Genomic DNA, 18,236 nt, shown 5'->3' with positions numbered 1-18,236 from the left:
GGTGGACATTAAAGATCCCATGGCACTATTCGAAAAGAGAAGGAATTTCTCCCAGTGTCCTGGTCTAAATCCCCCAAATAAAATAATTTGTAATTTGTTTCATTGTTGTTTGTGGGGTATTGCTGTTCACAATTGTGCTGCTACATTTGCCTACAAATACACCAAGTCACTTCATTTCACAATAAAATTCTTGTAAAACATTTTGAGATGTGCTTCCAATGAGATAAGGCAATGTGGCACAGTCCCACAGCACCAGTGCCCAGTCAACAAGGAGTGCAAGCTAAGCTCAGGAGAAGTCCGTATACCATTACCTAACAGGCATTAGATAATAATTGAGAATTGTTTCTAGGAATCGCACAAACACGGCTAGAAGGATAGAAGGGCATGAGATACCTAAGAGAGTAAGATGTTTCACAAGGAAGGACGTAAAGTTGAATAGAGAAGTAGCATTCCTTATCAGTGAATTGGTAATATCTTAGATGGAATGTAACAGCAGAATAAGCGAGGACAGAAGTCCACATAGAAATTAGTTGCAGCAGGGCCACAAAATAGTCATTGGGAACTGAGATTGATCCCGTTTAAGCTGAACAAAATACAGATTTCCAAAAGACTACAATAATAATATTAATAATAATCCTTGCATTTGATATAGCGCTTTTCACGTCGGGAGAACGTCCCAAAGCGCTTCACAGAACACACTGTAAAGTGAATTGACTGTATATTTGTGGGCGAACGCGGCAGCCAATTGCGCACAGCAATGTCCCACAAACAGTCGTAGATTGAAAATGACCAATTTATTATTGTTTTTTGTTTTGGAGGGATTATTATTAGGCGTGTGGAGTAAGGAAACTTGTCCAAGGTTTCGCCCTTGGGGCGAAAATCATAATATAATATTCATTAATATCTTAATTTATTAAAAATTATTAAACTAGGACAACCAGAAGAGTGGAGTGAGTGAATATACAAATGCTATCTTACAGCTCACAAGTAGCTGCTTCTTAATGTATCAAGCAGAGTACAAGAACAGAAATTACATTAGATTTAGTATTCAGACAGTGTCCACAACTGATCAATGAACATTTTGGCTCCAGTGATCATTGTATATTTAGACTTAATGTTGTATTAAAGACCAAGATCAAAAATAATAACACTGAGGTGCAGGACCAAAGGAATGCAAATTTAAGAGCTATGACAAGAGCCCAAGGGAGGATTAACTGGAAAGCACATTGAGAGAATAAAACAAAAGAGGAAAAATGTATTCCTTTGGGACAATTTTAACAGAACATGAAATATAATGCACTCATATGAGTAAAAAAAAGGTACCTTGCAGTACAAGTTTAAAAGATTGAGTGAGGCCAAAGCTAACCTGAAGATTAAACAAAAATATTTTTTAAATATACAAGGAAAAACTCATTGTAAATTACAAAGTAAACTTTTGGAGCCAGGATCTTTATTGTGCTGCCACAAAAACTCACTTAGTATATTCAACCACAAATTGTTGTGGTATATGACAGAGCTGTAAGATTTGTTTTTTATATTATCGTAAAATTAAATACTTGCACTCTGTGGTAAATATTTTATGTTAAGATTACAGTAAGATAATTAATAGGATAAATAATGGATAGAGGGAGTTAAACCTGTATACATCAACTAAGGAATTAAGTTGACAAAATCTCAAGCAATTTAGGTATGCCTTCAGAATTCTATAATTGATCAAAAAATAACTCCTTTTATATTTACAAAAGTTTAGCTGATTTTGATTTCCACAAAACAATGTTTTGTAATAATTGGTTGAGGAATTATGTACTGTAATCATCCTCCCAAATATGGGTTTGACTCACATTCTTTAATCCAATGGGTCAGTCTCCTATTATAGCCCCAGATTTCTATGGTCCTGTGTTTAACGTACGCTTGATGTCGTATTTGGTCATTTTCATTTGGAAGGTTGCATGAATCCTAGTCTTTAGTTTATTGAAAATCATGCAGTGCAAGTGTCAGTTATTTTACACATTTCTCTCTTTCTTCCCCCACAAAGTATGCCATTTGGATGGTCCTCTGGGCGACGTGGAATGTGTTTATTATCTGCTTCTACTTAGAAGTTGGAGGCCTTGAAAAGGTAATTTACCATCTGATGTTTCAAAGATCTCAGCACTCTGTAATAATACAAGCCGTTGAATAAGTGACAATTTCTATGAAGCATTCTTCCTCCTGAGATATTTTAAGTGTTTTACCAAATCATTTTTCACTACATTAACACAACTGAGCTTACACTTGGTATGCAAACATGTGATGATAAGCAATTGTTGGAAAGTATAAATCCATTCCGATAGAGAAAATAATATTGCATGTTTGTTTTAATCGCGAGTAAAAATTGAGAAATTATAATTTCTCCATGAGAAAAATAAATTATTTTGGTTGTTCTGAATGTTCATACAGTCATTATTGTGCTGATACCGACAATTCCAACAGTATCAAATTCCATAAATGTTGCAAAGTACTGCTGTTGAAAAGACACAAATGGACTGTGAGGTATTTGCTGCAATGAAATTCAGTTGGTTGAAATGAAATAAAGCCAAGGATTAATAAAAGATTTGTAAACACAAAAAAGATCCAGAAGAAAATCTAGATGTAAGTAAAATTGGCTACAGGCTAGTTGTGTACTGTCATGTCCTATTGTCATCTATTACTTGAGCTGTCTGCTAGGTTTTCTTAATATTAAGTATCAGAAACAATGCATCTATTGATACCTCCATAGGAGGTAAAAAATTGTTTCATTTTGTCGCTAGACCACCTTCTCATGGCCTGTAACAGAACAAGAGTAATGGTACCTCAGAACGATCTCTGCCTCCCAGCTGAAAGAGCCTGCCTTGCAGTGGATGGTTGCTGTGGGGAGATACTGAAATAAAATAAAGCACCAGCCCCCTCCTTCCACCATGGCCCCTGCCACTCCCCCCTCCCTACACTCCTTTACCCCGATTACTCCTATCTCCCCCTCAACCACCATCTCCCAGATGAATCCCACCGCCTGCTGCCTCGACCTCCTCCCCACCCAGTTGCTGGTTAGGTCACCTAACTACCCCTCCTCGCCCCGCTGCTGGCCGACACAGTCAACCAGTTGCTCTCCTCAGGTTCTGTCCCTCTTAATACCGCTATCATCACACCCCTCCTCAAAAAACCCACTCTTGATCCCTCCAACCTCATAAATTACTGACCCATTTCCAATCTACCCTTCCTTGCCAAAGCTCTGGAACGCATTGTCGCTAACCAGGTTGGCTCGCACCTTACCCGTCGCTCCATCCTCACACCGCTCCAGTCTGTTTTCTGCTCTGCCCATAGCACAGCGCTTGTCAAGGTCACAAATGATGTCCTCTCTCTCTGTGACCAAGGCTACCTCTGCCTCCTCATCCTCCTGGACCACTCTGCCGCATTCGACCCAGTCGACCACGGCTCATCCACCGCCTCTCCTCCCTCATCCACCTTCTTGTGACTGCACTAGCCTGGTTCAAATCCTACCTAAAGAACCGCCTTCACTTTATCTCCTCAAACGGTTTCTCCTCCCGCCTTCGCCCAGTCACTTGTGGTGTACCCCAGGGCTCCATACTTGGCTCCCCTCCTCTTCCTCAACTATATGCTCCCTCTTGGTGATGTTATCCTTAGACATAGGGTAAACTTCCACATGAATGCAGATGACACACAAATCTACTTCTCCACCTCCATCTGCGACTCCAGGTCCACTGATGTTCTCTCGGCTTGTCTGGCGGACATCAGGGCCTGGATGAGTGAACACTTCCTACAACTCAATGTTGATAAGACGGACGCCACACTCATTGGCTCACGTCAATGTCTTCTATTCTGCGGGTCTGACCTATTCAACCTCACTAGTCTATCCCTCAGACTTACTGAACCAGTGCGCAACCTAGGCATTAGGTTTGACCCACAGCTGTGCTTCCTTCCCCACATCCAGTTCCTTCCTTCCCCACATTCGGTTCCTCCACCTCTGCCACATTTCCCGCCTCCAACCGTAGCTTACCCCAGACTTAGCCAAAACACTCGTCCATGTGTTTGTTACCTCCCGACTGGACTTCTCAAATGTATTCTTTGCTGGTCTCCCCAACTCCACCGTGCACAGGTTCCAGCTGATCCAAAACTCCGCCGTCGCATACTCACCTGTACTGAACTCCATACCTCCATCACACCAGTCATAGCCAGGCTCCACTGGCTCCCTTTTGGCAAATGGATTTCAAGATCCTCACACTCGTTTTCAAATGTCTTCATGCCCTGGCACCTCCCTGTTTCTCTGACCTGCTTATCCCCCAACCCACAACTCACTGCCTCCCTTCGACTGGCTCCAGAAGGAGCATGTCCTTCGTGCTCTCCTTTCCACCATTGGTGGCTGTGCTTTCAGCCACTGCACCCCGAACCTCTGGAACACTCTTCCTCTATCTCTCTGCCTTGCCCCTTCCTTCTCCATTTTCAGGTCGCGCCTGAAGACCTTCCTACTCGATCATGCCTACGGTCACCTCCCCCTCACGACAGCTCTGCCACTGTCAAGCGCTCTGATTACTTGACAAAATCCAATGTAGAATAGTGGTGAATCCCAATATTTTTCTTAACAACAAGTAAACTTGAAAAGACCCAACATTTACCCGAGCGGATTTTACCACAAATGATTGTGAATTGCTCTTTTACATCTTGGTTAATAGGGGGGATAAACTGCTGATGATTAATGTAAAAACAATGCAGTATGTTATCACTCCATGAAAGTAAATTCACACTGAATTCAACCTTTGGGTTTGTTATTGGAGTTTGGAGGTCACAAGACATAAACAATGGAGTAATATGCAAATAAATCGGATTTCACAGAAAATCATCTCCTTGCCTGAAAGAAGATAAACATATTTCTTTGTTAGGAGACAACTGTTTTCCATAAGCTACTTGCAGCTAAATCACTATTTTATGCCACACAATTTACTTGATAGATTTTGCTATGCAGATATGGTGCTGCGAGGGCTTGAAATTACTTATGCTTATTCATGAAAAATGTGCTATTTGCATGATTTCTTTTGTTTATATTACGCTTAATAAATGAATGGGTCGCATTCTGATTTGCATCAAGTGAGAGTGTTTTAAATCTCCAGATACAACACAATTGAATTCATAAGGTTTAAACACGATTCTTAAATTTCAATCATCTGGACCTGTGAAGTATTCCTTCACCGACATAGAGAAGCAATGGTACTTTATAAACGTACTTTACAATTGTACTTTACAATGGTACATTACCTGGGTGTAGGCATTTAAATGAAATCCTTCGTTTTTGGCAGAGTGTATAAAAGTATGTATCATTTTAAAGGGCATATTCATTCAAGGAAACAAAAATACTTTACATTCATATAGATCCTTTCACAAGCATCTCACTTCAGAAAACGTCTCAGAGTGCTTCACACAACTGAAAATAGTTAAATGGCTTGCATGCAATTTTATAGGTTCGATAAATGGTCTGCAAATATGTGTCTGGTGATGCAATAAGATTTCTACCGACCTTGGTGATCTCGGTTGCAAACCTTTCCTGCGATAATGAAATGTGTTTTAAAAATAACCAACGTGTATAAAGCTTTATCATAAGAATTTGTCCACTTTATGACCGATATCACGAGAGATTCTGACCAGAACTATAAGCAGTGCTCTTGGATGCAGCCTGACCAGAGCACTATACAGTTTGAGTATTATTACTGAACTCAACTGCTTTCAAAGCATATAGCAGTGACTACTGCAATCTGACCTTTCCCCCAATGACAAAAATGGCATCTCTGAAGTGAATCTTTTGCTGAAAACAATTTCTACATCCGGACTTATCATCAATGTTGCTCCTGTAATAAATTAAAGTTTAAGTGCTTTGAGGCATCTTCCTGATGTGAAGGCACTAAATAAATGTAAATTATACTATTTATGCAGGACCAAAAGATGTTTTTTCTTGGTCATTACTTTAGATTATAGTCAAAAGCGTTTCCTATACAATACACAGTACCTACACTTTACAGTTTATTCTGTGAAGTGATTTGAGACTTCCTCCCAACATGAAAGGCAATATATTAAATGCAAGGATTATTTATTTGTGTAAGATGAAATTCATTTTTGGCATATAATTAGAAGCCTTTTTTCAAGGAAAATACTAAGATAACTTTGATAACAGTTTATTTATTTGTTGGTCTGTTTTACTGCACTGATCTTTTTAGTTCATGCAGTCAAATCATCAGAGTTTTAATAAAAATATGCTGATGACTTGACTTGTTCCCCCACCTGATCTGCTACAAAGATAAAGGGAAAAAAAATGAATAGGATGCGTTCAAATAGCAGCCGCCTTGGGAATGTTGTGTCAGATCTTGTTGAAAGGAAATAAATGGCATTTTAAGAGGTCAAAATATCGGTAGGACCTGTCAGGGGTAGAAGTGCTGCCTTGGTTTATTGTGGAATAGATTTGACAACAGTTATGTAGGTCTTTCATCCTCACAGCTGGAAAGGGAAGAAGAGCAAAGATGGGCAACAGGAGGTTTGAAAAGTGTGGAGAAAATCAACAGTACTTCTTTTCATGTGGCAGGCATTTAAGACACAATTAAAATGATCTGTACTGGTAATAGTTCAACGTAAATTTTGAAGGAAGACAAAGCTTTGAATTACTGTACCGTTTTTGTGCTTTAATCTTGGAACCAACAGCAATATACGTTTATCATGAAAGTGAAATATATTTTACAATCCTTTTGATGAATCTTGTTTTTTTGTGTGTTCAATACATGTTGAAGTACAGAATATATAGTCCTGATTGTTATGTATTGATCTAATTTACACTGGAAACTGGAACTTTTCTGACTCAGTTCCAGTTAACCCTGCAAGGCAATGCCCCAATAAGTGTGGGAGAGAGTGCTCATTTCATTCTAGACACATATACATTTCCATATGGAGGTGGCATATATATATGTGGAAATTTCAGTCTTGTTTGCATACTCTTAAGCTGAGTGGTTTCTGTATGCATCAGATACCCAACTGACCAAAACAAAAATCTAATTTGCAAATTGTATTCATGTATAGAAACTACAGTATTGACATGTTCATACTTTATAATGATAATGGTTCATACATGTTCATACTTTATAATTCATAAGCTGGAGGCGTATATGCTAATAACAACTTGGAGTTTGTGGGATTCACTGCCACTTTTCCAAACAAATTCCATACGTAAAGGTTGATCAAGGTCATTTTTGTTTTCTGACACTTTGCTGGAATTCTCAGACCTTTTCTCATGCAAGAAACTATCCAAAAAGCTATACGCAAACAGGAATTGCAATAGCACAGCAACATCTGGTTAGAGAATGCTCAATTAGATTAGATTGTCAGGTTGTAGTAACTATCGTATATATATTATATATGTACAATATTCTATTGTGTATCATAAATATTTCAGATATTGATGTATCAATTTTGAAGGAAAATCAATATTTCACTCAATTATTTTTGTATGTTTAGATGTGCCTGTTGTATTTGCTTTGAAGTTAGTGCTAAACACTATTAGCAAGCTCTGGGTTTTCTAGCAAACATTAGTGAATGTCTTCTGCTGTCATGTCAGCACATTGCAACCGTGCACATTATCAGCACGCCAGCAGGATGTCCAGATGTTAACTAACACTTCTTCACATGTTGCCTCATTTACATTCCTCAACAAACAACAAAAAAGTGGGAAAGGTGGTTGATCCTGCTAAAAAGTAGTTTGCGGATAAATCCTGAAACCTTTCAATTTTACACTTAAGCTACACTGCAGTTTTAAGAGGCTAGATGTGTAGATCATTGAGATCATTAAAATTGATTTTGTGGTCATTATTTTTGCACTTAAAGCAAATATTGTAATACATATTTATTCCCCTTCATTCGGCGAAAAAATAAATTAAACTATACAGCACAATGGTGTCAGTCTTCATCCCACACACATACACAACGGGTTTTCAAGCATTTTAACTGGATCTCGCTTTTGCTGATACCAGAAGGGTTGACATCTTTGAGGTTATAACATTATGTATATCAGTAGGCTTCCAGGATGTTTGGCTGCCTGGATAAATAATGTCTAGGGCAGAACTGTCAACTGACACCTTGCTCGTCCTGATAGTAAAATATGATTAGCATGAAGGGAAGCCTCGGGGGCTGGAGAAACAGCATATCAGTGCAATACCCGCTCAGCTGTCTTTAGGTTTCTGTATGCATCAATGAAAATGGTGTGACTGAGAGAAGCCATCAGAATGTAGATCTACAGCTGGGGTCATAGAATTGGGTGCACTGGGATTTAAAATTTAATACAGCAGACTTCACCAAGGAAAAGAACATTTCTTTTCTAAAGGAGAATCCTGTAAAAAAACATACCCGATATTCAATCTTTGTCGCTTAAAAACTATTTGAACTGCAAATCTTGTGCTTCAAACTGCCCTACAAGGCGAAAATCATGACGTTAAGGAACTTATTATTGCAAATAATGGTGAAAAACAAAGTTTTAAACACATAATTTTTACAGGGACATTTACATTGGTGATTATGAAGAATGTTTCCTGTTAATGAGGGAATTTGTGTGTTTCACTCATGAGAAAACTAGCTAAGTGTGGGAAGGTGCTATCTTCTGACATTTTGATCTAAACATATTCTGTAAGCTACTAAAAAATGATAAACAGCACAATAGTAAAATATTTAACAATAAAGTTAGACACTATCAGGTACCGGAGCTTTTTAAAGTTCTTGATATGGCATCCTTATAATCTTTGATGTACTGCAGTGCCTACAACATTTGAAATGTCTCAAAGTACTTCACAAGTACAGCACAACCACATTATAACTTATTGGTATAGTACAAAATCAGTTAAAACACAATTGCAATGTAGATCCCTTTCAGCTGTCAGACTGGCTCAGTTGTTAGCACTCTCGCTTCTCAGTCAGAAAGTTGTGTTTCAAATCCCATCTTAACGACAACAACAACAACAACTTGTATGTGCATATCGGCCTTCAGGTGGAGTAGGGTCTCGGAGGGCTTTAAGAGGTTTAAGTTCACCGCCCAAGTACCCAGTGCAAAGCTGAGGGTGTTGTTGGAGTTATTTGAGGTCCTATCTACGAGTTCCGATGGACTCTAAAGATCCCATGGCACTATTCAAAAAGAGAAAGGAGTTTCTCCTAGTGTTCTGGTAAGCTATCCACCCTGAAAACAATTATTGTTCACTTCATGGCTTTTTGTGAAGCATTGCTCTGTGCAGATTGACCACCACTTTCAGTTACAAATACAGTCTTTATGGTAAATCATGTGAAACGTTTTGAGATATTTCAACAATGTGTTAAGTATTATATATCCATTGCAAGGATTTTTGTTATTCAATCTTTGTTCACTCACTATCCGCACACCAACCGTCTTTCATGTAAAAATGGCCGACTTCCACTGACTTAATTTCCTACAATGAATAGGAAATGATGGAAGCAGTAATCTGTTGACCCAGAAGTCGGCTGTTGTTTATGGACAGGACTGTGTATATAGATAGCGAAACTGGTACCTCATCACAGTGCCAGTGGGAATTTATGGATCCCAATCATTGCATTATAACAGGGCTCCACTCTGATTGTATTCATAGGCAAACATCCTTATGAGTAACTCAGAAGTAATGTTACTAACATGTAGCCTATCATGTTGATGGTCAGCAGATTTCTTAGATTCTTCAAACTAATATTAGAACCAGTGACAGTTGAGGTTTCATTATAATAAAATCTGTTTCTGAAATAGAGAAATGCTGTTTTTACACTGCACATTTATCGGGGAAAAGGCAATTTACTCTATAAACAACGAAAATACATTTGTTGGAACAGATATGGTTGACAAGAATAACACTTTATTTCTATTCAGTAATGTGATAAATTAGCTTGTAAGACTATTTACTGGATAGAAATAATGCACTAAACTATAAATTACAAGAAAAATATGATTGCTTTTTGATCCCACTGTTGAAGTTAGGCAAAGTACAACAACAACAACAAGATTCCATTTATTGAGCGCCTTTCACGTCGGGAGGACGTCCCAAGGCGCTGTACAGTTGGGTCAGGACCCGAGCAGCGGGGAAATGGTCAGGGTGAGGGGAAGGAAGGGAGGGAGCGAGGAGGGGGTAGAGAGTCGAGAGGGGAGCTGAAGGCACAGTCAAAGAGAAAGGTCTTGAGACCGGCCTTGAAGGAGGAAAGGGAGGAGGCGGCGAAGGCACTGGGGGATAGAGTTCCAGAGCCTCGGGGCTGAGAGGCTGAAGGCCCGGCCACCAATGGTAGGGGGCTTGGGGGGGGGATGTGGAGCAGACCGGAGCCAGAGGAACGGAGGGTACGGGCGGGTAGGTAGGGGGATAGTAGGTCGGAGAGGTAGGAGGGAGCGAGGCCGTGAATGGCCTTGTAGGTGAGGATGAGGTTCTTGAATTCGATCCTCTGGGGGATGGGGAGCCAGTGGAGGTGAGCGAGGGTGGCAGTGATGTGGTCCCGAAGCCTGGTGCGGGACAGTACACGAGCTGCAGAGTTCTGAATGACCTGCAGCTTGTGGAGGGAGGTGCCGGGAAGGCCGGCGAGGAGAGAGTTCCCATAGTCCAGCCTTGAGGTGATAAAGACGTGGATCAGAGTTTCAGCAGCGTGAGGGGTGAGGTAATGCCGTAGTCTGGCGACATTCCGGAGGTGATGGAAGGCAGTGCCAGTTGTGGCGCGGATATGAGGGAGAAAGGACAGCTCAGGGTCGAACAGAACCCCGAGGTTCCTGACTGGCTTTGAGAGGTGGAGAGTGCAGCCTTGGATGCTGATGCTGTCAGCGCCTGAGGTGCGGAGGCGCTGACGTGAACCAATCAGGAGAGCCTCAGTTTTGCGTACGTTGAGCTGAAGAAAGTTATCTCTCGTCCAGGACTCTTTCCATTAATTCATCAAGACTGAAATAATAATGATTAATAATAATAATCCTTACATTTGGTATAGTCTTTCATGCTAGGAAGATGTGCAAAAATGCTTCACATAATATACTGTAAAGTGGAGTGACTGTGTATTGTGTGCCATCAATGCAGCCAGCAGCCAATGTCCCACAAACAGCCATGAAGTGAATGACTAATTTTATTTGGGGGATTGTTGGCCAGGGCACCAGAAGAAAGCTTTCTCTTTTTGAATAGTGCATGGGATCTTTAATGTCCATCTGTGCAGGCGGGCGAGATATCGGTTTAATGTTTGATTTGAAGGACGAATGGCTTATTGCGACTGGAAATCAAAGAGATTGACATACCTAGGTTGAGGCTCTAGGTATTTTTTGAAATACACAGATCCTCCTAAAATGTAGTTCTTAAAATATTTATACTCATGCTGCAGATTGTAGTATTTAATGGAAAATACACCCTTTAGTGTGACCCTGCATTTTTTATGAATCAGATGTGTAAAATGCACCAAGGTTCTCTGAATAATAAATTTTCCAGTGTGAATGTTAACTACTCTGTGACTAAACCAGACTTGCCTAAAATATCATTCAGCTATTTCTGTTCACAAAATAGCAGTTTTGTACAAACAATTGCATGCATTGTGCTTACATTAAACCTGGACAGCAGTTAAAAGTTTTCAAAAAATCTTATTAGAATATTCGGAGCTGTTAACAAAAAAAGAATCATTAAATCATAGTGTAAGAGCCCAATGCATGAAAAGCAGGATGAGGAAATGTTAATCCCCTTTACCCAGCCCAACGGTTGACTGGATTTTTGGCACCTACCCTTATTGTCATCCGCCTGATTGTTAATGTGAAAATCTGATTTTACCTAGTTCGTAAATTTCTAGTCATGGGTGGTGGGGGGTATTTCAGTGTTAATTGATCTTTTATTCTTAAAAGTTCTGCAAAAATAAAGGTGTGATGTATGAACCATTTCACTCCTTTTAAGTAATCTGTGTTGCATAAATGGGAACTCCTTACCAGTAATTGAAAGTATGTCATGCAGAGCTGTGGAAACTCAGCTCAGACCCTAAAATATGGTCGAACCCAATTTAGATGCTCAGAGAGGATCGCTATTTGAAAACAATAAACTCTGTAAGGTGTGCTCCTGAAATTAAACTTATGCAATTTATAAATTAATCAACATGATATCGAATTGATCAGCATTCATTCCAGATGCGGATTCCGCTGATCTGGAATTGCTGATTGTACTAATTATTGTGCCTTTGCTGTTATGGTTGTGCAGTAAAATAATAATAATAATAATGCTTGCATTTGATATAGCGCTTTTCACATATTCTAGACGTCCCAAAGCGCTTCACAGAATACACTGTAAAGTGAATTGACTGTATATTTGTGGGCGAACGCGGCAGCCAATTACACACAGCAATGTCCCACAAACAGTCGTAGATTGAAAATGACCAATTTTATTATTGTTTTTTGGAGGGATTATTATTAGGCGTGTAGAGTAAGGAAACTTGCCCAAGGTTTCGCCCTGCATGGAATTGAACTCAGGTCTCAACCACTGAGCTACAGGACTGCACGTAAAGTCCAAAGTGGCGATTTTCCACTTATTTTAAATATACGCAAGCATGTGAATTTGCTGGCAAGACACGAATCAATCCGTCCATGTCTTCAATTAGTAAATTAGTGCATCAGATTGACGTCATACATTAGAATACATTAGGATATACAGCACAGAAACAGGCCATTCGGCCCAACTAGTCTATGCCGGTGTTTATGCTCCACATAAGCCTCCTCCTCCCTTCCTCAACTAAGCCTTCAACTATAACCTTCTAGATACTACTTCATATACTACTTCACTCTGGTAACTGCATTAACACAAACACTTCAGTGATTTATATTAAAGGATTAAACATTGAATGCAACCCAGTGCCATGCTGAATGTGTTTGTGTTGCTATGAACAGGTACATATAGTTGGGAGCACATTCAAAAAATACTGGTGAAAATTACATTTGTTTACACTTGTTGAGGGGATTAGGGAGGGGAGGTGGGGAGGAATGTAGGAGTGGCAGTATAAACACCTACCCAGGCTACTTGGTCTGAATGATGTGTTTCCATGCTGTACAGTCTGTAATCTATGATGATTGAGCCTAAGATGTCACTCTGGTATCTTCGGCCATTATATTGCTGTCCTGTAGAAGCATCCTTTGTTTTCTACTTTTCTTCCTTGATAACCCTCTTAAAACTATGCGCTTGGCTATGTCTTTGGGCAACAGTTTCAAATCCCACCTTCTTATCTTTTCATCTTCTCACCTTTTTATCAGCTTACTTCACAAAAATATGAAGCAGATAAAATATCCCTCCATGAGCTCCATATAGAGTTATACAATACAATATAAAATACAAAATGACATTTATGTAGCGCCTTTCAAGGCTGGACATCCCAAGGCACTAGAGAGTTACTTAGAATGATACATCCCAACTAGTCTGTGCCAGTGTGTATACTCCACATGAGTCCCACTTGTCCCATTCTCTTTACCTGTTGTACCCCTCCACACAACACTGTGTACACTAAACATTAAAATCCCAGATTAATGGGAAGGGCAGATCCAGTCCGGCGAGTCAGACTTTCCGGCTAAGTATAATTACAATGCCAGTACTACATTTACTGACTTTTTTTTTCAACTCTGACTTTTTTCAGTGCCGAATAATGCTGGTAAATGCCGGTACCGGAACTGTAATTGGATAGCGAATATTGTCTGCTCACAAGATTCAAACTGAGTCAAAATCAGTACCCTAGCCACTGAAGGCCAATAAGCACTGGGGGGAGGGGGACGCTAGGAGACTGGCCGCCAGGAGCCTACACGTGAGCTGAGGAAATTAAAAAAAATTTAAAAATTGGGGGCCCAGTCCAGATAGGTCCCAATTCAGATTCTCGGAGTCTAGTAACCTGAGGGGTCACTGTATATCCTGTGAGGCGCTTTGGGATGCCTTCCTGATGTGAGGGTGCTATACCAATTGTAACAATTATTATTATTGCGTTCTCCCTCACATATGCATCAAGTTTTCCCCATGAATACATTAATGCTTTTTACTTCAGCCACAGATTCCTACAGTGAGTTCCACATTCTCAGCATCTTCTGCGTGAAAACATTCTTCCTGAATTGTGTACTGGATCTACTACTTGCTATCTTTGCCTTTTGTACCTCTCTGGTATCAAAATAAGCATTAACAATTCATAAGGACAAAATATATAGGTAAAAATATCCATATATCAAAATCTATTCTTTATAGAGATTGTTACTTGTATCGATTTATCATTCAATGCTGGCACTCAAAGGAGTTCATTTTTGCTCAGTGCTTTCTGCTTAGTGAGGAGAGTGAGTGCAGTCAGTGATTTATTGACCTCTAAAGCTATTTTTTTAAGACTGATGCACTGGTGTACTGATGCACTAAAATTCACACAAGGTGACTCTAAAAGGTATGGAGTAATTTTCAGCTATCCCTTGGTGGCAGAAGCATTACAAAAAAGTGGTCAATATAATTAAGAGTGAGTGTGGGCAAGTTATAGTGTGCACATGTCTGTGGTCAGGGATATACTAGTCCTCTGGGATTACATTAAAAGAAAAATCAAGATGTTTTAAAGCATTGGAAAGTTTATAAATTACTCCTGAATATATTCATTTGGCTAGTAGCGCCTTGGGACGTAATCCTAACGTGAAAGCAATGTACAAATGTAATTTGCAGTTGTTGTACTATACTGAGTTATTCCATCTTGAGAAACAGCATTGCTTCTAATTTCATCCAGTGTTTCCCAATTAATTTGATAACATGACTTGAGAAAAATCTTCAGTTTGACACAACTTTCATCCGAATTCTCTTCCTATTTTTTCTCCCAAAATTCACCACTTCACATTTTCCTACATTAAATTCCATTTTTGACAAATTAGATTAACCCGAGAGAAAGACTTGTTAAAATGACAATAGTCCTTTACATCCACCTGATTATAAGGCGAATGGAACCTACAGTTTATAACACTATCAAAGAATGAAATGATTGCCTAGAAATAAATAATAGATTGTATATAAAATAGAATGTTGTTATAATATCAATCGTTTCCAACAAGCATAGAACTCTCAGGCTGAGAATTAGCATGCGGTCTGGGAGAATAATGGGATTCTCCCACAAAATATACAGTCAATTCACTTTACAGTGTATTCTGTGAAGCTCTTTGAAATGCTCGAAGACATGATAAGGCGCAATATCAAATGCAAGGATTATTATTATTTTCTGTCAAACAGACTGTCACCCCATCGAGCTGAACTAGCTCCAAGGTGACATGCCTGGCAATGGAATGTCAGAATTGAGCCAACCCTCTGTGGCGGTCTCGATAGTGCGGTTCCTGAGCCAGGCAGGTTTGCCGTATTCCATAGCACTGCTGACGACAGCACAGCCATATTTAAGCACGAAAGCATGGTGTCAGACACCTGGCTGACCAAAAAAAAACAGCCAATCTTTGTGTTTTTATATTTGTTACTGGACCTTGAATTGGACAGAAATGCCTACAGAACTTGTGAAAGATTTATTAGAATAAATGTCCAGACTCAAATGAATGACTCAGGGGTTTTGTTTTGAAATTGTGCACAGTCCAAATAGAGACCCCAATTGCAAAACATTTTGCAATGTTGTGGGAGTGGAGTATTTTTGAGGGAATGGAAGGGTCTCAGTCAGCAGTCAGTTAAAATAGTAAAGGATTTTGACCTAATTATGTGCTGCTGTCTTGTCTAAAGCAAAGGCAGCATCAATACTGTGGCAGTACCTGTGGCAAAAACTACAAGGTATGCTAAAAGTACAGTATTTTTTCCCGACCACAGAAGTGGTGTAATGTTAGTGCTGTCAGAATCATAAACATAAGGGTAGTCAAGCATGTCTCCAGCAGCAGTGCATAGCTGGCAGTGTCAAGATTATTTTATTTCATATTGCTTAGAATCGTAGTCACATGTCTTCCATACCAAGGGAATAGTTTTTCATCTACAATGCTCCTTTTTTCGATTTTCTTTGGATAATCACACTCTCAAATCAATGTGGATGTATTGGGGGGCTGCTGGGTAAGAGGGGAGAGGGATAAGAAGAGGAGTAAAATGAAAAATTCCCATCTGTTAATTGTAACGACAATTGGAGCTGAGAATAAACTGAGGCGGGTGGTCATGAGATCTGGCAAGCTTCCAGCTGCTAGCCCAGCTAGGACTGCCCTACCTGTTAAGGTTTGGGCTTGCAGGGTTAACAGCAGCCAACTAGGAAGATTCTCTGCTCCCATTCTTCCCCTCCACATCCTGCCGACAAGCCACTCTGACTGGTCTGTCATCAGCAGTGCCCTGGAATACTGTAGATCCTAGCTATAGGAACTAGACTACTGAGACTGACACAGAGGATTGACTCGATTCCTACTTTCCATTGCCAAGCACATCAGCTTGGAGCTAGCTCAGCAGGCTTCCTTCAGGTAACAACATGAAGTACTGGATTTATAACTAGGCAAATGTGGGTAAATGAGAGCTCCATCCAGTAACCTACATTCATAATAATTAACTCTCATTTTGAGATCAGCAAGCTAATTTCTTTACGGTCTTTACAAAATGAGAATCCCTGGACTGCCAATCTTGCTTTTGTTGTGTGCTTTCTTGGATTTGATTTCTGGTTGGGTGGTTGGTAAGATTTTATAAATATGTTATCGCAGCAGTACTTTTCAATTACCACATAATTAAATCCCTTTCTTGTATTATTGGAAATTCCAGGTAACAGTCTGATTGAAATAGTTTTCTACCAACAACAATCTTGGTTATTTATATTTTGCAACGGAGACTAATTACTGCACTAATTACTGGAGCTGCTGTAATCACTTTGCTAACATATGATCTTTGAATGAATTATGAAATTGTCCTGTTAATGACATAGCAGAAAAAGTTAATGCTTAATGATATTGGGTCCATATTGCACCACAGTGTAAGAGAGGCAACATTGAATTGCTTATGTTGTCAGCTTGGCTCAGTGTTCGCACTCCTTTCTCAGAGTCAGAAGGTTGTGACTTCAAGTCCCACAAGCTTCAAGGTATGATACAGGTCCATAATAGACCAAACTCATTCTCAACTGGGATGTGTTTGAATGGGCCTGCGTGCCTGAAAACACAATCAAAGAGATAGGTCTTAAGATGAACCTTAATTATTTTTGTACCTGGATCTTCTCTCTGCCTAGATATATGTCACAGTGGTTTTATCGAGTTTAATCATAGAATCATAGAATCTTACAGCACAGAAGGAGGCCATTTGGCCAATCGTGCCTGTACTGGATTTAATGCAGGTAGGGTTGGCCTGGGAGTCAATCTTGAACTGTCCAACCCAGAGAAATTCCCAGCTGGGTATGATCGGTACAAACTTTTCTCGGAGTGTCACAGGTTTGCAATAACTTGAGAATCCACCAAAAATTCCTCTTTAAACTCCGCAGATAAACTTAATGGAGCTACTTCAACCACTCTGACAAGCATCACCAGAGACACCAGGTACAAATGAGAGAAACAACCAATAGCAAAATAATTGAATGTAATCAGGATACAATTGTGCTAGATGTACTTTGTTTCCCTTTCTGATCAGAGTACTATGCTTAAATGAAAATACTGCTCCTAGATTTTAGTTCTCCTTGAAAGAAAAAATGTTATACCAAAACAAATCAGATGAAGGACGCATTAATGTCAATCAATATCTGTGTTGTCACAACTTATATACAGAAATTCAATGGCTATACTTTGTGGTTGTTTCAATAATTATGAGCTCGAAATAACAAGTGTAACATATTCATTAGGTTTCAATGTATATTCTTAAATTATGTCTTTATTTAATATGGCAGACATAGGGTGGGGGAGCATTCCTAGACATAGTTTCTGAAAGACTTAGATATTATCGATCATTCTCATTTTTTTTATCTCCCACTTTGTGGTGGTTGCAAGTTTGAATGTTAAATGTGTTTTTTCCAGTGCTGCTCAAATTGAATATAAAATTCTGGAATTCTGATAAAATGTCAGGGCTAAAATGATAAAGTGATTTATACTCAATCTTGCTGCAAGGTAGAAATGCGATGCTGTCACCATGGGCCTCAAGAACAAATGAGTTACAGTTCAAGAGGCAGCTCAATACGGTTATCATTTCCCATCAGCTCCCATCACTGACTGACGTAGATTTACTGTTATCTTATGCAGAAGGGAAGGGAGAGGGGGTTGGGTT

The 18,236-nt window shown here is 39.5% G+C and overlaps 1 protein-coding gene across 1 annotated transcript in view; it reads left to right on the top strand.

The window, feature by feature from the left end:
• nkain2 (sodium/potassium transporting ATPase interacting 2) overlaps window positions 1–18,236 on the top strand; it is a 389,880-nt gene that overhangs the window by 201,753 nt on the left and 169,891 nt on the right. Inside the window, exon 3 of the mRNA XM_007899276.2 lies at window positions 2,036–2,116. Within this exon, the coding sequence (XP_007897467.1) occupies window positions 2,036–2,116 (81 nt within the window). The remainder of the gene's footprint in view (window positions 1–2,035; window positions 2,117–18,236) is intronic.

The sequence above is a fragment of the Callorhinchus milii genome, unplaced genomic scaffold (genome assembly GCF_018977255.1).
Source record: "Callorhinchus milii isolate IMCB2004 unplaced genomic scaffold, IMCB_Cmil_1.0 Scaffold3, whole genome shotgun sequence".
NCBI classification, from domain to species: domain Eukaryota; kingdom Metazoa; phylum Chordata; class Chondrichthyes; order Chimaeriformes; family Callorhinchidae; genus Callorhinchus; species Callorhinchus milii.
This window is presented reverse-complemented; position numbering and strand designations above follow the sequence as displayed.